The following is a 22270-nucleotide window of genomic DNA, read 5'->3' as shown; positions in this document are numbered from 1 at the left end:
TCGTTTGATGTGTAAAGCGCATGCGTAAAATCCGCCCGACTCCTAACTCTGTAACCCGACAATCAGACTTAACGATTCTTGTTCATTTGATTCATGATCGAATAATTACGAGTTGCACAGTTCTCATTCACTTTCGATGATGTAATGGAGCGTCTTATTTTAATTACGCATCTTCAATGTGTTATCATGCTTTGTGTACGGAAATAAGGCCCTGGCATATGAATGATCGTATTAAATATATAATACATTGTATATAATTAATTATATTTATAGATAAATAGAAACAATATATTGTATACACACATACATGAAACTAATGCACGAATTACTAAATTATATTTGTGATGCGATCAGAGGGGACCCAACCCCAACCAAACCCCTCCGCATAATAAGGGATCCCTAAAAATTAATGAAATAAGTCGGTTCACATAAACGGGTACTTCGAAAGAATGGATTCTGTAAATTGAATCGAAATGCCAATCACCACTCTGAAGTGGGAAGGTGAAACGTCAAAACGCGGAGCACGTGAACGCAGCAAAATGTGTGTATCCTTGGAAACATCAGTGTCATTAAGTCCGATCATCTAGAGAAGTACTAATACTTTTATTTTGATAGGGCTGTTGCGTACGTAACCGGAAGTTTCTTTTCGGCCGCCCATTGAAATTAACGTCACGTCACGCCTCCTCCTGCGCTGGCACCGAGTAAATCAGCGTACCATGGACGCCAGAACAAGAGCCCTGGAGGTCTACGTGGACCTCATGTCCCAGCCGTGTCGCGCCTTGCTGCTCTTCTTAAGGCACAACCACATCCCCCACACGGTTAAGAATGTGTTGCTGCACAGAGGTGAGGCGCAGCGCTGCGCACGTAGTAATGCGGGAGTGCGGGGTTGGGAAGCTGTCGCGGGTCACGCAGATGTTAACCAAAGTCCGAGCAAAGTACAGTGTCATAAGCCAGCGTCCCTAATGCGTGATGGTGTGGTAACCACAAGAAAACCTCACAAATGTTATTCTACCAATTTCTGCAGAGTAGAAGTGCGCAGCCGGATTCTTATAACGGATTTGAAGGCAAAGTCCAGCAGTTGAAGTTTATGTTTAAAGTCCCACAATAGATGTCAACGCAGTTCTCAAACACCAACCTTTTCAAACATGACTGGGCATTTGGCATGGAAGATCTGCCCCAGCCTGGCTCCATACCATAATAGTAAGGGGGCATCCAAAATGCTGGGGATGGTATGGCGAGAAAGTCCCAAAACTCTTAATGTGTAACTGTATATCCGACAGCGGGGCTGCCGCGCTAAATGATACCATAATGGGGTTCGACTGTCGGTTAGCATTAACAAGCAGGAGGTGGTAATACACTTAATTGTTACTGTACAGGCTTCGCAAAACAGTGCATTCCCTAAACGAGACAAAAATAATACATTTATGAAAAAAAGTAAAACAATGAAGGAAGCAAAACACCCAAAATACACACTACAGATCGGACACTGAATGCAACCATCTGTCTAATCCGCCTGGCCAGGGCAGGGTCGCTCGGTAACTGGAGTCTCACTAAGCTATCATCGGGCGCAAAGCAGGACCACCACCGGGACAAGACACAGTACTAACGCAAGGCAAACACACACACACGGCCACATTAAACTGCGCCAATTCACCTAACCTGCAAGTGTTTGAGAAGCGAAACTCGGCTGCATTGCACCTCCTGCACGGTGCTCTCGAAATGACTACTTGTCAGAATTCTGCCAGCTAAATGAAGCCTTCCCCTTTTAACTGTAAATATGAGACTTTTAATAGTCAGTGGGGCTGGCACTTTAAACAGATCCCAGTAATTAACTAATAAGAATAATATAGAAGATAAATACGTGGCAAAGGTAAATGAAAAGATCAACATGACAAAAGGATTGAAATAGCAGAATTTGAATTCATTGCTAAATCTCACACAAGATGTCTACAATAATGTGCAAAAATCAGAAATAAATGCCACTGCCATGTACCTGCATGTACGCGCTTCGAACTGCACATGCGCGAATTTGGTTTCTTGAGGCTTTGCAGCGCAGCAACACATTATGTGAAATTAATTTTTTTACATGAAGATAGTACATGAATAAGGTACTGGCTGTGTATGACATTAAGGATCAAACCTATTTTTCTTGTTTTATTTTGTAAATGTTATAGTTACAGGACAGTGTCACCCTCACATGATATCATAGTGTGTTTGGGGGGTGTGTGCGTGTGTCTCTTAACCGTGCTGAATGGCGCCTGGCCTGATCTGCACTGCATGGGCGGGTGTGGCATATTAAGCGATCTCCCAAATTCGAGGTGCACTTAGACACCCCAGCGGTGTTCTGGTGAGCTGCAGATAGATATGGTGCACTTCATCTTGACTTGCCCTGCGCTACCCACCTGCTTGCCAGCCCAGGTACCCATCAAATAATTCCTCTGTGTTCAACATTGAAGCCGACATTCCAAACATGCTGTCAAGCTTCCACACTTATCACAACTTACGTTTTTCACAAAACCTGACAGGTACGAAAATCAGTCCACAATACTAGGAGATGCAAAGCAAATTATTGTGCACAATATTGGATAAACTGGTAGTTAACAGAATTGTCTGGGTAGAAAAATATGAACAACAAATAAGAGATACAAGATATGCAAATCAATAATGGCAGATTGTGTGGGCATTGGAGACCAGCCATGGAAATATCCCATACAAGGCATCACAGTGGGCATCAACAGCAATGCTACCTGCCAGGATACCGAGTTATTCTATTTCCTCACATATTAAGAAATAGAATATCAGGAGAAAAGCACATGTATCCAAAGGCCTTAAGGGTTCCAGAGACTGCGACATTCATTTTCTCAAATACATTAGACACAAGACAGAATCCAGTGCCAAGACTCACACACCCAGTGCCAGTTTGGCATTGGCAGTTCTCCTGCATATGGCGGAGGGTGGGTGAAGTGCCTGGAGATAACCCCATATGGACAGCGGGTGAGCATGTACACTCCACACTGAGCATTCTGGAACTGTGGGGCAGTCGCCACATCCACTGAGCCATCATATCAAGCGCCTTGAGCATGGGAAAGGCAATATAGAAATAAAATTTATTATTATTCATCATGGTCTAGAAGGACCTGAGTGGTGAAAAAGTGGTCTATAAGAAACTGGCCATCCAGTCTGATACTTGACTGATGCCATTCAGTGGTCTATCCGAGTAGCACTGGGTGCAATACCACTTAAGGGGACGTTAAACTGCTTGAAGAGAGAAGGGCAAGACTGTCACCATTGTGTCCAGTGTAGTGATAGATAATTGATGCCAGTGGACCATATTTAACTGGACGTATTTGGAAAGATCACAGACTCAGAACAGCAATCCTTTATTTTTTTTAGTGCCCTAATATAGTGAGCATTACCCAAAGCTGCTCTACCAGTACAAAATCATAGCTTATCCATTTGTCCATCTCTTTTCTGACCCACATATCCAGTTGAGGTTTACTAGGAGCTGCTGCTTGTCCTAACCCTTGGGTGCGAGATGGGGAACCTGAGCTACTGGTGGGCCCACCACTGGCAATGATGTAGTTTAAAAGTCCAGAAACTTGGCTGCTGGGGCTACACACAGCTGAAATGGGAATGTTGGACCAAGCAAACGTAGGAAAACCAAAAGAACATACCATAATGCAAAATTATTAGTCTATAGGCTGTACAGTACTTAGTGGCGGTCTCAGGCCGACAACTAATTAACAAAACACACTACGGCCAGATGTGTTCAGTCAATGCACAAGACGAACATAACGGGGGGCAGTAAATGAAAACAGAGAGAGCCCGCCGCGTTGACGTTAGACGTCGGAGTCATAGGTAGGGGCTCCCTCATAGCTCACTTGGAGAAAATGCTCCTTTATGATTCCAAGGAATGAAGTTTATGGCCAGCCTCTCCATCTGAAGACATTAAACGGAGAAGAGCTGGGTCCTGAGGAATTCTCATCACTGACATTTCAGGACTCATCTTGGGTTGTTAAAAGGAAGGTCCGAGTGGTTTAGAAAAGACAGGACACCCTCACTGTTCAAGTCAGTGGTCTGCTTGCTCAGGAGAGGAAGGTTAGCTCCCTTACAGCTCAGCTGGAAAGGCTGGTCCTTTCTGATTCCAAGGCAGCCAGCTTCTCCATGCGAGAGTGTGAAATGGAGAGCAGCGGGGAGTGGACCAAATTTCTTTACAGCAACACCTGACAACAATCCTCCATCTGTGGTCTTAATCCATTTTAGGGGTCACAGGCAGGGACAAACCTTTGACATGCTGTCAGCTCTCTCAAAGTAAGGAAAGAGAAGGACTTGCCCACTATGCTGTCCTGACTGTATGAACAGAGTGTAGCAACACTGTAACTGCAAAGCCGCAGGGAGCTGGGGTGGGCTTTGATGTTGGGGTAATCGTCCTCTCCAAACTGAACAGGTGTATGTCAGTGTACTTTGAAAATAAACTGGTGGCCCATTCAGGGTTACAGGTGGGTCAACAATTTTATTGAGATGGTGCTCTCTGCCTTCTACTAGCTGCTGGGAGAGGGTCTGGCTTGGAATGGGATTAAGCAGGTTGAGATTTTATAGTACGCATGATTGTACTCAGTGAAGGAGTGGCGATTCCAGCCTTGTGCCCAGCGCTGCTGAGAAGTAGGAATGGATGGATAGAAAGGTGCTACTGTATATAATAGAGAGAGATGGATATGAAAGGTGCTATGATTGATAGAGAACTTTATTTGTCCTCACATGAAATTTAGTTTTGTAAACAAGCTCAAACTATTAGAACAAACAACCCACCTCAACTACACCCAAGAATTACACACAAAAAAAAAAAACAAAGATACGATAAGAGATCAATCCCAGTGAGGCATTATGAAGGAGCTCCAGTACCATTTCTTGACACAAGTTGGTCCACCATGGCTCAGAACTGGATTAACAAGTTTGAGAATGTAATGACATATGAGGGTGTGCCCCATCCTGCTTTATGCTCAATATGACTGGAAGATCTTTGGTTCCCCTTGCACCTAGTGGGTTTGAGAATGATGCTATGGTATGTGCAGTGCAAATATTAAGTTTTATTTTGATGCTTAGTTAGGTTGAAGTACCTTGCTACTGGAACTGGTTGCTTCTGCCCCATACTTGAAGATGCTGACATGAGGGTTGGCACCTCACTATATGCTTTTAAGAAAATACTGGTTTAGAAAACAAGAGTTTAGGTTATGTCATTTTCTGATGTGCTTAATCCAGACCAGGGTCATGAGGGGTGGTGCTGGAGTCTCTCTCAACGAGCACAGGGCTCAAGGCAGAAAACAATCGCCTTGACAGGACACCAGCCCAGTGCAGTGCAAACACACCATCACAAACTAGGGCCAATTTCATATCGCTGATGCACCTAACTTGCATATCACACTCACATAACTTGCATGCTGCAGTTTTTGAGTTCATAAAAGTCCACTGTTAAATAAGGGACTTAGTAAAAGACTAAGATGAGCTAGCCATAAAAGATGTACTGACAATCGAGTTGGAATAATCGGTGGTTCCTTACCTTGCTAGGATGGCACTATGAAAGTACAGCATAGATGGAAGTGTATCCTGACCAGAATGGTTCCTCTTCCCTTTCTCAGTCAGGGTGGACTCAGGTAAGCTGCCAGCCATATTGTACTGCGGTACAATAGGCAGTAGTGCTTATCTGGTCTGGCTTCTGTTTGGACACTCGCAGGCCTCCAATGGATTTTTAGTTTGGGAAGACAGCTTTATCGAGTGCATTTAAGAGCCATGGCCAGGAGAAGACTCATGTGCTGTATGGCAGTTCCGCCTGGCCCTCAAGTACTTCCTAGGTGCACAGTTCTAACAATGGAAGTACTCCTGGGTCTGAAATAAAGGAAGCTGCCCTACCTCTGTCAGGCAAGTCAGAGTTGGGTAATGCGCAGCTGAGAGGAGGAAAAAAAAAAAAAAAAAAAAAAAAAAACAACTTGGACCCTGGGACTTGGAAGCTCAAACTCGCCTTGTGGTCACAATGTATATCTATGTACATGTCTTGCAGGAGAGCAGAAGACTCCAGAGTTCACCAAGTTAAATCCGATGCAAAAGGTTCCAGTGATTGTGGACAATGGATTTGTCCTGACAGAGAGGTAAGCCGTTGAACTCCTTAACAAGTGTCATTATGTTTGCTTTTGTAACTGACCAAGTTCTGCATGGTTACCTCATGATAGGTGTTATGTCAGTTTTGACATCAATGGAAGGAACAATTGCATTGTAGTTCAAATCAGAGCAGTAAGTCCAGATGAGGAGGACGAACAAAAGGACTGATGTGGATTTTGATGTGACTGACAAATGGGCTCATTCATTGAAGATCAGAGCCCATGGCAATTTACCCACACATTTTTTTCCTCTTCCTTGCACATTGATATACAGTACTTTATTCATGTTTGTTTTAAAAAAAAAAAAAAAAAACACACCACACACACTACCCCAAACCCTGTTCTCCCATTCAGCATCTATCCCAGGGGTGTCGAACTCCAGGTCTGGAGGGCCGCAGTGGCTACAGGTTTTCATTCTAACCCTTTTCCTAATCAGTGAGTAGTTTTCACTGCTAATTAACTCCTTTTCCCTTCATTTCAGTAGCCCTGTTTTTAAGGATTCAGTCCTCTGAATTGATTTGTTTCTTCATTAAATGGCAGCCAAACAGAAATGAGACACGAAAGGAGCCAACAGATGACCAGCTGAACTGGGATTTCAAACTCCAACCAATTTCACTCCAGTCTCTTAATGAGAAGCTGATTCTTGCTGTTAAGCCCGTTATTTAATTCAGTGGCTTGTTGCTGCTCTCATTCTGCCATAGCAGACATTTCCAAATCTGTTGATTTTTCTGTCATATGGTGGCTTGTTTGATGTCTCATTGTTTGGCTACTAATTAAGGAAAAAGAGACAATTAAGGGGTCTGAGTCAAGTTAATTAAAACTAAAGCAAAAGAAGTTAATTAGCAGTAAAAACGGCTCACTAATGAAGAAGATGGTTAGAATGAAAACATGCAGCCACTGTGGCCCTTGAGGACCAGAGTTCGACACCTGTGATCTAGGCATTTACACACCTATTTAATCCAGGTCAGGGATATGCAGCATCAGGCAGTCGTTGGATATTAATCCCGTCCTTCACTGGACACGCTAATGCTAGACTAATCTGGGAATCGCCAGTTAGAAGAAGCTGCACATCTTTCGGATACGATAGGAAAACTCCAAGAATAGCCCATAATCTGTAGGCAGTATGACATCATGGTTAAGGCTTTAAACTTCAACCTGTAACGGCCGACCCCTTTACCCAGCCGGCAGCTACACCTCCAAGACCTGTGGCCTGGATGATTTACTGAGAAATAATCTATCAAGCCGTACTTCTAACCAATTAAACTTTTCCCCACAATCGACGGTGAAAATATAAGTACACAAAAATGATGTAAAATTAAACGGATTAAAATGTATTAAATGAAACAAGACATGCAAAAAATAGAAACAAATATCCCTCCACCCTAGCAACAACAAGACACCATCAAATATAAATACAACAAAAAACCCTCCTTTGTCCCTGTAACATATAAACACGAATAACAAGAATTGAATGATATATGGAAATGAATGTGAACGTGAGTCCGGTAATAAAGAAACTGTCCTGGATGCGGTTGACTGAATTAGTGAAAATGAGTCGTTTGATTTTCCCCGGAAAAAATGGAGCAGCCTCACCGTGAATCCCCGGTGCGTGGTGGATGATTAACTCCGACCCCGGGGTCTCTCGTGAGGAGGTCCTTGAAGCAAGTCCGGCGGATGGAAAAACAAACTGGATGGAAATGCGCGATGTGGAAAATAACAGGTACAGATGGCTCGTGGTCGTGAATGTGAAAAAAAATCTCCTTCTCTCCTCTCTACTTCCTTCTCCTCCTGCTGGCTTAAATAGTCCTGTGACGGCTGTGATTGATTAATTAAGGACAGGTGTTTTCCAGGTTTGTGGCTGTGGTCTCCTGCCATCATCCGTCCCCCTTTACGGGGACGGCATTAACTGATACACATACAAACAGTAAACGGGACAATGAAACGAGACGCACTCAGAACTGACATTTAACACTAACTACGTGGCCCCGCTACAAACCCATGAAGCTGTGGGTTTAAATCCCACTATTAACACTGTGACCATAAGCAATTCACATCACCAGTCTGTGCTCCAACTGGAAAAACAAAAAGAAATATTAGTTCTCTCTCTCTCAAATGTTGCAAATTGCCTTGGATAACTAAATTTAAAGTTAATGTACATAGAGAGCTGGCATTAGGAAACTGCTGCTACAGTAAGCCAGGCTAAGCAATGTGCCTGTCCTGTTTAACATCAGAACCCATATTACATTAGAATAATGTTGTCAAGAACAGGCCATTCAGCCCAACAAATCTCATCAATCCTATTCACCTTATGCCTCCCAAATAAAAAAACAAAATATATATTAGGTTTTGAACATGCCAGAAGTCCTACTGTCTACCACACTGGGTAATTAATTCCATGGGTCTATGATTCTCTGTATGAGGTGGAGATGGGAAAAATGATACCGAAGCATCAAAGATTGTGTCAGTTAATCTGAAACATAGGGAGTCAAATCACTGTGTTGGAGCTTGTGTCAAAACACCGCTGTCACATGACCCATGACACGTGAAGCTTCAAACATCAGTGCTTCACAGCACATGTTATTGGTTTGACAGATTTGGCGCTAAATTAGCAGGTAGCCTATAGAAAATGCATCATTCTCATTCAACAATGTTGGTTTGTGAGGAGAGAGAGAGAGAGAGAGAGAGACAGATTTGGAGAGCTTTGGTGACAGATCACGACTAACAGCAGAAAATGGTGGTCAAAAGTTTAATAGTATAATTGGACAAGGGCCTTAGCAGAACAAAACGAACACAGACTTTTCTGACCTTTTACTGACTGATCACTTCTGCTCTTGAGAGCTTGTCTTGACCTCAGTTAACCACCAGATGTCACTGTTCATATTGGGGCCGAGGCTTCAAAGCTTCAAATCTTTTACAGCACAAATAGAAAGAAAGCCTCAAAATGTCATGAGGCTTCATTTGCTCAGTACTATTAACTGAAATTCTAAAGTTTGTACAAAAAAATAAAAAAGTCAACCCTTAACAAGTTTTCATCTGTCCACCGGTTTTCTTGTTAAATTCAAGGTAGTAGGAGGACACCAACTAAGCTATGCAGACCAGCGATTTGAATGACCTAAATTGTAATTAAAACAGAACAAATAAAGATACATGTAAAGCCTGGATAGCAGACTAAAATCAAAAAAAGTAGAATTTTAAATGAAAAACACAACCAAAGCATCTAAAACTAACTTTCCATACCTTATTCTTCTGAACACACTTTTTTTCTTCTCTCTCTGTCCTCCCAAACCTCAACATGCTTCTTTTATATTGGAAACCCCACCCACAAACCCAGAAGCACCAATCACAGCAGGGCAAATAAGCCAGCTGGTAAATAGGCCACACCTGTCAAATAGGTCAGTGGCTTAATGGAAGCAAATTACAAGTTAGTTTGGAAGGCAATGAATTCAGAGTAGACTAACAAAGAGTGTGTGTGCGTGTGTGTGTGTGTCATGGCATCAGGCTCATGGTTTATTCCTGCCTTATGCCCAATGCTGCCAGGATCTCTGTTGCCCTGTATATGAATTTAGAAAATGATTTAATGCAATTTTGCATGCTACCATGAAGTTAAAGGAGAAGTATGGCGTTTTTCAATCATGTTTTTTTTTTTTTACAATCATGGTGTACAGTAATTTTGCAGGAGGAGTGGTCTTCTTAAGTCAAACATTTTGTATAAATTAAAAAAATACCATACATTACATTAGAACCCATATTACGTTAGAATAATTTTGAGAAGAACAGGCCATTTAGCCCAACAAAACCTGTCGTATCTATTCTTGCTGTTAAAAATTGTGTTGGTTCATAAACTGTACAAGGAAAAACTTCCAAACTTACCAAATGGGTCAATTTTCAAGCCAGAAACGTTCTCAAGAACAGATCCACAGCTTGAGACTGCATACATGTGGTAAAAACAGCACAGCACCAGACATGGTATTTTCTAAAATTCTTCACAAACGTTTCACTTAAAAACACAATTCCCCCAGGCAAATTAATGTACACCATGACTATGGAAGAAATAACTTTTACAGAAAAAGCTGATATGAGTGATTAACATGTTCAACTTAAAATGTGATTACCCATAAACCACTGGGGCTAGAAAGTTGATCTTGTTTTTAATTGAAAACTTATGAAGTGATATGTGCCGGTGAAACAAAAAGTTTCGGTTGCACCAACCATGGCGAAGTTACCAGTGTTTACATCAATACTGACTGAAAAGATAGTCAGGAAAAAAAAAATAAATGAGCGATGACTGAGACAAAATAACATGCTTAATAACAGGCAGGAGATGATACTGGGAGTCAGAAAGAAAGTCAATAAAGTCAAATCGCTAACCAAAAGTCAAAGTTAAAAACTCAGAGGTAGTTTCTATTGTTAGGTGTAGGGTTGTGATGAATACCGGTACTGGAAAAGGACTGAAAAACTAAAATTTTAAAATGGTATGGTACTAACATTTTGTGATTATCATCAGCTTTCCTGAATCCCCTGCCACTCTCCTCTGCTGATTATCGTTGTGCGCTTTGACACATCAGAACTTCACGAGGAAGGTTATTGTTTTCAACGCAATCCAGATTTCACAGGTTCAAGAGGGAAGCAATGTGTATTATGCTGTGCTGTGATGTCCCCAGGGAGGTTGAAGCAACATGGGGTATTTTAGATTTTTCCGTTATTTGCTTTGGAATAGTTTCGGTACTGAGGTCTGAAATCTGGTATTGATGCTTAGGTCTAAATTTTAGTACCAATCCCACACTAGCTAGGAGTCCATAAAAAAATAAGAATTGCAAAAGTGTTATTCAGATCAGTCTCAGATAAGCTGGGAATGCACATGGTGACCTTTATACGGTCGCATTGATGACGTAACTTGTCACTCACTCTCAGTGCATCATGCAAACTATTGCTATGTCAATGACCATACAACTATTCCCCAAAAGAGCGTTAAAAGCAGCAGTAAACAATTATAAACTTTTCAATGATTTCTCTGTGTCTGGAAAACCTCAAATACAAAATCAAAATTAATTTTCTCCCGGGCAGGAAGTGCCAAGAAAATGAATGGAAGGTGCCACTTATAACGGTGTCTTTCTTACGGCAAGCTGAGCATGAAGCAAATTGCAGAAGCTGATTTCGTGATAGGATGAAGAATGACAGCTGTGGTATCTGTTGACCATCAAGCACATACGGCACGGCAACCTGCTGGTACTCGCAAACTACTGGGGTTAGAATCTCGGTCATGGTTTAAACCAAAAGATTCATTCTGGAAAGTCCAAAAATGTAAACTTGTGGCAAACCCGGAAAAGTCAAGCAATCGACAAAACAATATGGCAGGAAGAAAAGCGATGCCATCTGCTGAGCATCTTACTGGTGACCATAAAATATTGTAATAAAAGGTCGGTTTTCACAAGCCCATCTGTGGATAATCCCCCAAGACACTCTTAAATATGTCTCCCCAATTCATAATCAAGTGTAAATATTGTGTTTATTCATGATGAAGTAATCCATAATAGAAAGAAGGAAAAAGAAGATCAGCAACATCTGTGAAGACATATTTTTTCATGGCAAAAACAAAACACTGTCTTGCCAAAATGGAAAGGTTCAGCTTGCTCTATATGAACCAACTTTATTTAAGGACCAGAGGTCCACATGTTTGCTAGTTTTTCATAAAATGTTTGAGCATTGTTTTTCCCTGCAGAGCTGTACTAGACACTCAAAACTAATTGGTTTAATTTCTTTTGTAGTGATGCAATCCTGAAATACTTGGCCACTACATACAAAGTTCCACACCACTGGTATCCTCAAGATCCCAAAATAAGGGCCCGCATCAATGAGTATATGTCATGGCACCAAACAAACACGCGGCCGCATGCAGCAAGAGTGTTCATTCTGGAGGTGAGATGCTCTATCCAACATGCTGTGTCATAACTTCCATAACTTGATTTGCTTGCATCTGTATTAACCCACTAAAAGTATTTAGTCTGAAAATTCAAATAATGAAAGCATCACTTGTACATCCATTTCGGAAACTGACACATGTATTGCAAATCAAAATCTTCCTGTATGCACTAATTGACTAGACTCCCCTCAATCTCATCGTTCAACCTATTTATGTTTTCATGGTGGTCTCTGGCACATCCCCTAGTAACAATAAAGTAACACATTCCAAAGAAGGTAATTTGTTTTCTAACCCACTCTTTAGGTGCTTATGCCTCGTATGACTGGTAATCCTCCTGATGCTAAGAAGGTGGAGCGGGCCTTAGCAGACCTCAGTGAGACCCTTGACAAGCTGGAGTCGGTATTCTTAAAGCAGCAGCCCTTCTTGTGTGGGGATGAGATCACTCTTGCTGACCTGCTAGCGATATGTGAACTAATGCAGGTATTTTTAAAAAATTTCTTGTCATGATACGTTGGCCTGATTTCCAGTTAGCAGCATTATATACTTATATCAGAGATTGCTGGACTTGAGGGCGAAGCCCTGTTATGTTTACTACAGTTTTGATCAGTCAGGAAGCACTTTAGATAGATAGATAGATAGATAGATAGATAGATAGATAGATAGATAGATAGATAGATACTTTATTAATCCTTTAATGTAACAATACAAGGTAACATGATCTCTTTCTATGTTACACAGGGCAGTGCCATTCTCACTCAGCACTGTGGGACCAAAGTAGTTTAGGGCAGGTCACATTAGGCCTTCCCAGTGATTTTCAGTCATAGCCATCATTTATAAAATGTCAAGTGAGTAAGAGGAAGTTGGTGGCATGCTCCTGTGAATTTCAGTCCTGTAATGTGACGTCTAGTGACTCACTCTGATAAAATCAAACAGGTTCGAGTTTGTCTTTAGTCATAGGGTGGGCTCTGTGTACATGAGAGCTGACAACCAATGAACGCTCATTGGAAGGCACAATTTATATAACGCAATGACGAGAAATAACAGTATTTTAGTTCTCACAAACAGAAGGGATGCTTGTCTGTCCAATGCCGCGTGTTTTATGTACCACAACAGAATGAAAAAAAGATGCAGAGCTTGAGGATGAACTTGCTTTATCTGTTAACCCTTTGCACGATGCCAGCGTCAGCGTCTGTCACGTAGCAGGCTATTGGCTATCAGAAAAAGAGGAGATCTTGATTGAGCTGGATGGTTGACACCCAGTCACTAAATGTTACATGCTCAGTGATTTTCAGTCTTGCAGACCTGCACTTGTCCATAGAAATTTTTTGCTGGTCTGCAAAATGTCAGGCATGGCAAGTGTATTAACGCTGTTATTGCATACTGCTGATCTGCGAAAAGTTGGCAATGGAATATTGCCAATCTGCAGAACTCTTCTGGTAGTAAATCCAGAAGCAACCTGCTTTTTTTAGCTATTGATAACTTATCAACTCAATCAAAACTTCAAGCCCCCCCACTTCACTTGAACATTAATCCATCGAGCCACGCAAAACTCCAAAGGGGAACAACCCCCCCCCCCCCCAACACTCTTCAATCACATTTTAATCAACTGAGGGACCCCACCTCCCACTCCATGATTAAACGCTAATCAGTCACGCGGCTCGAAACTCCCAAGTGGGACCAAACCCACCCTCCCCTGCTCTTCCATCAAATGTTCTTCAATTTATAATAGTACATTTTTATTTATATAGCACCTTTCCCATGCTCAAGGTGCTTCACAGTCTGAGAGAGAACAGCAGGCTATATATAACATTGAATACAAATAATTTTGCATAGAACACTAAACACAGATAAATACAGGATATAACATACAAAGCATTACATTCAGTATAAGACACAATTGAACCGCTTGAAACTCGAAGAGGGAGCTCCAAAACTACAAACAGTCCACTTGGCAAAAAAATTGACAACCACTGGTGTAAATTTATACGGCCCAGCGACAAGATCAGCAACTGCGGCTGGCAAGTCTGACATACCAAATGTGTATGTGACATCAGCTTTACTGATGTATGTGACTTAATGTGCATATAGTGCCCATTAGTAGGACTGGGACAGTGAGGTTCATATTACTATACTGTCTGTATACTTGAGAAATTAGGAATTGAGATGAATAAATGAATGCAGTTTCTTGTTTTATCTCTTTGGATATATATTTGCAAATTTTAGAATAACATATTTTGTGTTCCATTCTTCTATTACAGTTCTTCTGACCAGTCAGTGGCTCGGTACACTTATCACATTCACTTCCCCTTCCACACAATTGACCACTTTTTTGGGAAGAACTGCAGCTTTTATATAGGGGTACTTGTTTTGCACATGTAAAGGAGTTGCTCAGTATCTTGCCACACTGTGATATCGTGTTCCATGCACCCCACTTATGGTCAGTTTCTCCTGTGATTTTAATGAAGTAAACAAAATCATAAGAAACAAACAGAACCCAGAAAGTAGTCTCGACAAAGTTTATATTACTTCGGACACCAGTGTATAACATGAGTATTCAATCCAAACTATTAAAGAGCTCGCTTTGACATTTCTATTCCTGTGGGATCTTTTCCAGTACATATTAAAATGCAGTTTCCAGGGTAGGCCAGTGTAAGAGATCATCAATCCTCTTATTAATGGACTGACTACATTTTAAAGAATGAATATTGTGCGATTCTGATTAGGACCTGACCACTCAATCAATGCATGTGTGCACAAAGTTTGAACTATGCACTCGTTCTTTTATGTAATGCAAAATTAATGGTGCAAACCATTAATACAAGAATCACTACTTATTTTAAAGGGGGGCAGCACATTCTCGATTTTTGCTTTGTGTCCTCCCCCACCATAACCTGTCATCTGTGGGAGTGGAGCAAAAGCTTTAGATTTGTCAAAAATTTTGATCTCTGGTTTTCGATGACGTTTTAGGGTCCCCTGATACTGAAAACATCACTATCTCAATGATGGATGATGAGCAGTTGTTGGACATCTCTGGGTCCACAGCTCTTGAGGCTGATCCTCCATTTAGCTGTGAACCACCCAATCTCACCGAGCTTGCACAGGTGGTGAACCAGCTGAGGGGAGGAAAGGCTGCACGGATCTGTGATATCGGGATGAACTTCTCCAGGCTGGGGGTAAGGCTGTCCTGGCATTGCAAGCAATCTTTGCTTCTATTTGGGAGACTGGCATCATCCCAACTGACTGAAAAATGGGACTTGTCTTCCTTGTGTGGAAAGGGAAGGGTGATCGCCTGGATTGAGGCAACTACAAGGGGATAACACTGCTCTTGGTGCCAGGTAAGGTCCTCACTAGGGTCGTCCTCAATTGGATCTGCGATCACCTGCTCACCTACCAGCGTCCGCAGCAGTCTGGTTTTACGCCTAAGAAGTCTACCGTCGACCACATCCTGGCACTGAGGATTCTCATGGAGTGCAAGCACAAATATTGGAAGTTTCTTTGCAGCCTTTGCCGATTTTCGTAAAGTGTTCGATTTTGTTTGATTGAGCTTCCCCATGGAACATCCTGAGACTTCACGGGATCCCCTCAAGGTTGCTGGATATCATGGCCGGCCTGTACACTGGTACTGTGAGTGCTTTGCAAAGTGGATGCAGAACTACTGCGTTTCTCCCAGTTGATTCTGGGGTTTGTCAGGGGTGTGTTTTTGATCCTACTCTGTTCAATGCTTGTATGGACTGGGCGTTTAATGACCTCTTGGGCACAGCCATCAGCAGTGTGTTTGACTGTGTGTTGACCTTGTCAAGAGGTTTACTTACCTTGGCAATGGCATTTGTGTTTCTGGTGACTCTTCCTATGAAGTCAGTAAACGGATTGTGAGAGTATGGGGGGGTCTTGATGTCACTGGAAAGGAGTATGTGGCGCTCCCGATATCGCTGCAAAAGGACGAAGGTCCACGTCTTTAGAGTCCTGGTGCTTCCTGTTCTTCTATGTGGTTGCGAGGCATGGATGCTACCCAGTGACCTGAGAGAGGACTGGACTCCTTTGGTACTGTGTCTCATCGGAGAATCCTTGGGTACTGCTGATTTGACTTTGTGTTGAATGAGCGGTTGCTCACGGAGTCCTGAATGAGGCACATTACCTGAATTGTGAAGGAGCGTCAGTGACGGCACTACTGCCTTGTGGTGCAATTCCCAGTGGGTGATCTGGGTTGTAGGATCACCATTGTTGAAGACCCAAGTGGCTGGACCAGGCTAAGGGATTGCCTACGTAACACCTGGCTGTGACAGATAGAGGGTCATTTCCGGAGGGTGGGAGTGGACCACGCGTCTGCCTGGGGGGTTGCCAACCAGGATGCCAAGCAGTTTTGTTGTGTGATGCACGCTCCTCAACCTGATTGAGGACGGTCTAGAGCTAAAACGACTGGAAAAAAATACCAAGCTTGAAACTTAAGCCTGTTATGAGTTGATGATGTGCTAATTAGTTTTTGAGCCAAATTGTGCAAGAGAAACAGGCACTCTAGAGGAACCCCCAAATATCGTAATTCTACAATTATGAGTTTTTCTCGTAAATTGCTATCGTAATGACCTATTTTATGAGCAGAAAGATCAGCGTTACAACGATAAATACTGACATTTTATAGAATAGTTCGGGTAACTTGGTTCCTGGGGCGCAAAGCCTACTGACACTCTTATCCAAATTGTTTTCACTTAATAGTACAACAATCAGAGACATCAAATACAGCTCACAGAGTGTCAACTATGAGTGACGTTGCCTCTGATAGCACAGGAAGCAGGATATTTACGCTCATGAACATCTGTGGTTACTTTAGAAACACAAATTCAAAAGAAATATTTGATATTTTAATGGATTTTCATCTTTGGGTAAGGATAAGAGCACTTTGCAATTTTCACAGTCTTGTTCGAAAAGAAAACATACTAAATGTTTGTCTAAGTACATTTGATTGGAAAGTATGTATCCCCCTTGAAAGTTTTCACATTTTATTGTTATACAACTTTGGACCCCAGTGGACTGATGTGGCTTTGTTAACATTGATTGACAGAAAAAGACTCTTTAATATCTCTTTAAGTGAAAACAGATCTCTGCAAAGTTATTGAAATTAATCACAACTATAAAACACTTAATTGATTGCATAAGTATTCAACCGCTAAAATCACTTATTTAGCAGAGGCACATTTGGCCGTGGCAGTCTGGAGTCTGTGTCCACAGGTTTCACTTTCTGTTAGCTTTGCATACCTGAATGTTGCACTTCCTCCCCCATTCTTCTTTACAAAACTGCCTAAGCTCTGTCAGGTCATTGGCATTCAGGTGAACTCTAGCCGAGATGTCACTTGCCTTTTTTCTCTCTGCCACTTTCCCATAGAGCCACGAGTAGCAAAGCACGTGGACAACCCTTGTTGTCTGCACCATTTCTTCAATCTCAGCCACCGCAGCATGTCACTCCAGATTTCTCAGAGGTCTCTTGGTGACCTCCCTCACTAGTCACCTTGTTTTTGTGGATGTCCTGCTCTAGGCAGATTTACAGCTGTACCACACTCGTTCCTTTTATTAATGACTGATATTCAATTAGTGTTCTTGTCTTCATCCCCTGAACTTACGCTTTTCACTGAGTTACTTGGAGTGTTCTTTTGCCGTCATTGTAGGGGTTAGGCCACCATACTGACTCACCCTTTCAGATACGGGAGCCTTTAGACTACAATCAATTGAAACTCCAAACAGATGGTCTCCAATGAACTAATTCTGAGCCTCCTAAAACCAGCTGACTGCATCAGTGATGATTAAACTGTGTCATATTAAAGTGGGTGAGTACTTATGGGAGCAATTATTGTGTGTGATGTAAACTGTAATTAAGATCAATTTGCAGAGTTCTGTTTTCACTTGGATATTGATCAACAGAAAAAGTTCATATTAAATCCTTTATGATTCAGTGTTGGGCAGTATAAGAATAAAGTGTGAAAGCTGACAAGAGAGTTATTACTTTTTACAGGCACTGTATACTGTATAAAATATTATTATTATTGTGGACCCACCCAAAAGGTTGCTATCATTACCAACACTAGCACACACTAAGGTGCTATATAAATAAAATGATTATTATGTCGTCTTACTCACAGGGACAGCGCTGTGAATATCATCACTAGATGTTAGCTTCTTGTGTCTTTTATTCTCCTTACCTTTACTCACCATGGTGAATTCCCACTATTACCATCTAGATCAGTGGTTCCCAAGTTCAGTCCTAGAGGACCACTGTGGCTGCAGGTTTTCATCCCTACCTGTTTCACCATCAGTCAGTCATTTTACCTTGAACTGATCTAGTCTTATATTTTTTCTTCGCTGATTCTCCGTTCAATAAAGCACAACAGTGTGGAATTTACATTTCAAAATAAATTTAGAAACATGTGAACATTTGGCATTGCACTCATCTCATTTAAAATTTGCATTTTTCAAGGCAATAATTGCATTCTAGTAATGACAATTCGCAGTGAATGACGTGGACACCAGGACCAACAACACAGAATGGTGAAAGTCTGCAGCTACTTGAGTATCAGATCTACTAGCGTGCTCATTAGTAAATAATGGCCAAGACACCAGGAAAACGGGAATGAAAATCATAATGAGGATGAGAAAAGTAAAGAGAAAAACATTAAAGATGACCATTTACCATTAAGAAGTTTTTTTTAACTCTATTTATTTTTATTCATTTATTAAATTTATCTATTTACTTATTTTTACTAGCATAAAGTTTACTCTGTCGGCCTAGCTCTCTCATGGGTGGGGGTTGATTTGTTTCAAACCTAGTTTTGTAAAACTTGACTTATTTGTATAGAATGTTACTTGATTTTAATAATATTAATAAAATCCAAATAAAAAAATGTTGAAATCCAGTTTTGTAATTTTTGGGAACACGGGGACTGAAAAAGAAGTCTAATTAAGTAAGAATTCTTATTAAAGGTAAAGTTGATTGGGATGAAAACCTGCTGCCAATAGTGGGCCTTTAGGACTGAACTTGGAAACCACTGATCTAGAATGTAGCGGGTATCACAGTGCAAGAGCTACTGCTCTTTTTTAAACATTTCATGCCTTTAGCAAAGGAGTTATTATAAACTGAGCAGAAAAATACGTGTCAGAGAGATTTTTGTCAGAATAACTGATGGACAGTTATGGTGACTTTGACACTTCTTCAACCTGTAAAGTGGATGTCTGCAAAGGAGATTTACACGAAAGCAACAGGACTTGAAAAGATTTCAAAAACTGTTAAGGGATCTGAAACAATTTTATTCAGAGTAGAGTGAATGGTAGATCATCTTAATTCAATATTTCTGACTTCACTAAAAGCATTGGAGGTTACAGGCAAAATAGTGACATACAGATATTGACTGGCTTTAACAAACCCAAAGAAAGTGCTGGTAAGGACATAAAAGTAGGTAAGAAATTGGGGCACCCAAGATATGTAAAGAAATAAAATATGAAATAGTCCACAGTCAGAATAATATAAGCAAACTATGAATGCAAACATTTTACTGCCCACTTTTTTGTACACTTTTCCATAGACATATGAATAACAAGGTGCAGTTTAGTTTGACTGATTTCTTGTCTTGACTGATCAAACTGTACAAAAATATATAAAATAAAATTATGGCAGGTCACATTTTTTCATGAGCAACTTGTCCACCTCCAAATCATAATTTTAGATTATGGTGGTGCTGTCCAGCAGAGAGGTCAGTTATTTAGCACTCTGTTTCCAAAAGTGCATCACAGTAGTGGACAGCATTGAAAAGACACAGTAACCGTGGTTGTTGGGTTTATTGCTCATGATTTACGATATGCTACAGTTCATTAGAAGGACTTCACTGTCACATTAATGCCCTTCATGAAAGAGAGGAAAACGTATTTTCAGGTGACGGTTTTACAGAATTAGAAAGCTGTTGAAACTCAAGGTTAAGAATGTTTTCTCGCATCTGTTCAGATTTTGAATGTACAGAATTTCACTCTACATCATAGCTAGCTAGACTCTGCCATGCCATGAGGAATGTCAGTTGAATAAGGAACTACTACATCTTGATTGATGTTGCAATTTCTTTTAAAGATCTCACTTGAAACTCTTTTCCTTTTTTCCCCCAAAACAAGCCACTTGGTTCAGGGAGAGACGTGCTAAAGGACCGTCCAAAGCTTGATGCATGGAGGGAGCGGATCAAGTCTGCAATGAAGGACACATTTGATGAAGTTCACGTGTATCTTTACCGCCTCCGCGACAAGGCCAGATTATAAACCAGATTTCACTGGCTCTGGGAAGGAAGCATGTGAAGGACACTACTTCAACAGAAAGGCAAAGCAAGCTGATGTGAGAGTCTGCTCGGTTAAGCAATCAGCAGTGCCAATGAATTGCAAATGTGCAGATCGAAATTCACAATAAATTGAAAATAATTATGTGACTCCTGTTTTTATTGCATTTACTAATATATAATTTTAGAAGCCATGCGTGAAGCTATTATTCCAAAATACTGGTAAAAATAAGCAAGGAAAACCGTAAGGACCTATCCATCCCATGCAGTTAACTTTTAGGACCCTTTGTGACATACAGTAAAAATGTTAAGATACCCAAAGAGAAGAGAAAATGCAATCATTAATTTTTCTAGTGTGATAACAGTATGTACATTCCTAAAACACACATTTACGCATGCAAAGGCAAATGCATTGTTAGGAAATTAGTATGCAAAATTGTCACATTTTCCTTTGTGACTTTTACTGAATCGAGTAAATGTTTTAATTTTACCCTTACATACCTCCCTTGCAATTTTCCAGTCTGCTTTATACACACCGGATTAAGATGCATGCGGTGTTAGTATTCTGGCACTGTTTCCTAACTGGTAGATTAAAATCTTCGTGCAAATGCGCATTGGGATAAGAAAGCAATTGGACTAAATGATAAGCGGAGATATTTAGTTAGCAATTTTGTCATTGTAAGCAGGATACATTTGATAAAAAGTCTGGATGGTTACACCTTCTTTCTTTTTGAGATGCTCTCCTCATGCTCCCAAGGCCTCTTGTTGCTCGTAGTGGGCTAGAGGGAGGGAAAAAAAACATTTAAAGGACTAGAAAGAAAAACCTGACTCTTGACTAATACTCATCTTTCTATTTCCATCCATTAAAGATCTTCGAATATTCTTAGTAAGAGACACTTGGCTGAGGCAAAACTGAATTCAGCACTGATCAGATTCCCTTTTCTGTGCCAATTTTCCAGCACAGTGATATCAAAAGTGTGGACCAAAGCTTTGTCCAGAGCCCTTTCTCGGTTTCCTTAAACACAGACTTAGATTTTAACTTGGACTTTGGAACTATGATCTGCCACAGTCCAAAGGCTACATCGATTATAGTATGGTCTAGCTTTTTTTTTTTTTGCAATAACGACAGTATAAGACAATTAATTAAACCTCCCTGCCTGATTTTTAATCTGTAACATAGTTATAATAGTAAATTATTAAATAATAATTTAATAAAACAAAAAACTGCATATCAGCATATGTTACTCTGAGAAGATGCTAACTGCAGAGATGTATTTTGAGTGTAATTTCATTTCCTTTCTTATTCTCAGTAGTACGGCTTCCAATTATCTGGGTCCCACATCATACACTACAAGTTATTTTGATATAGCACTCTTTATTCTGTTTAAAGCATGGAACAGGTCACCATGACAAAAGCCATCATGCGATTATGGAAAGTGAAACAGAAAATGTAAATGTTAGATATGTACTGTAAAGACTTTGTGGAAGAGAAAAACAAAAGCTTCATTATTATTAATTAGCTAGCCACAAAGACCGTTCTGATATCATCAGGTTTCTGTTGTTCCTGGAACATCAAAATTGTTGATCCCAGACTGTCCTTCACATTGAACCAATCAGCTTAAAAGGTAGCTTCAGACATCACAAACCAGGGCCTATAAGCATGAAGGCACACAATTCCACATTTTAATAAGACTGTGAAAAATTCACGTTACCTTGGTAATTTAGATGAAGGCTGAGTACTTCCTCTAAGGTCTGAGGACTTTGTATGCATTTTTCTAAAGGACAGAGGAATGGCCTTTTTTATTCTTCAAATGTGGGACTTTGCATGTGTGTTCTCAGTTTCTGTTAGGTGATGTCACAGGCAGACATTTAAGCTGATTTGGTAATTGTGAATGACCTGT

General features: G+C 40.8%; 2 protein-coding genes across 3 annotated transcripts in view; one reads left to right on the top strand and one right to left on the bottom strand.

Annotated features, from left to right (window-relative positions):
• The first annotated feature begins 674 nt into the window (after positions 1 to 674).
• Positions 675 to 20519, top strand: gstt2 (glutathione S-transferase theta 2). The gene is made up of 5 exons (XM_028825261.2): positions 675 to 843; positions 6056 to 6143; positions 11918 to 12068; positions 12376 to 12552; positions 20215 to 20519. Exons 1-5 carry the CDS (start codon positions 717 to 719, stop codon positions 20353 to 20355), a joined length of 684 nt encoding a protein of 227 aa, XP_028681094.1. The 5' UTR covers positions 675 to 716; the 3' UTR covers positions 20356 to 20519.
• The window catches only part of chek2 (checkpoint kinase 2), a 55913-nt gene continuing 53523 nt past the window's right edge, over positions 19881 to 22270 (bottom strand). For both annotated transcript variants that reach the window (XM_051921037.1, XM_051921036.1), the window contains exons 15-16: positions 21089 to 21148; positions 19881 to 20284 (exon numbers count right to left, since the gene is read on the bottom strand). In XM_051921037.1, the coding sequence (XP_051776997.1) occupies positions 20279 to 20284; positions 21089 to 21148 (66 nt within the window). In that variant the 3' untranslated portion in view covers positions 19881 to 20278. The remainder of the gene's footprint in view (positions 20285 to 21088; positions 21149 to 22270) is intronic.

This window comes from Erpetoichthys calabaricus, chromosome 18 (assembly GCF_900747795.2).
Source record: "Erpetoichthys calabaricus chromosome 18, fErpCal1.3, whole genome shotgun sequence".
In the NCBI taxonomy this organism is placed as follows: domain Eukaryota; kingdom Metazoa; phylum Chordata; class Cladistia; order Polypteriformes; family Polypteridae; genus Erpetoichthys; species Erpetoichthys calabaricus.
This window is presented reverse-complemented; position numbering and strand designations above follow the sequence as displayed.

What these genes read in the sequence shown, in the direction of transcription:
- gstt2 (XM_028825261.2), top strand. Translation starts at nt 717, where the DNA reads ATGGACGCCAGAACAAGAGCCCTGGAGGTCTACGTGGACCTCATGTCC. An exon ending in GGATTTGTCCTGACAGAGAG is followed by an intron (nt 6,144 to 11,917) that starts GTAAGCCGTTGA and finishes TTTCTTTTGTAG; the next exon opens with TGATGCAATCCTGAAATACT. An exon ending in CGATATGTGAACTAATGCAG is followed by an intron (nt 12,553 to 20,214) that starts GTATTTTTAAAA and finishes CCCCAAAACAAG; the next exon opens with CCACTTGGTTCAGGGAGAGA.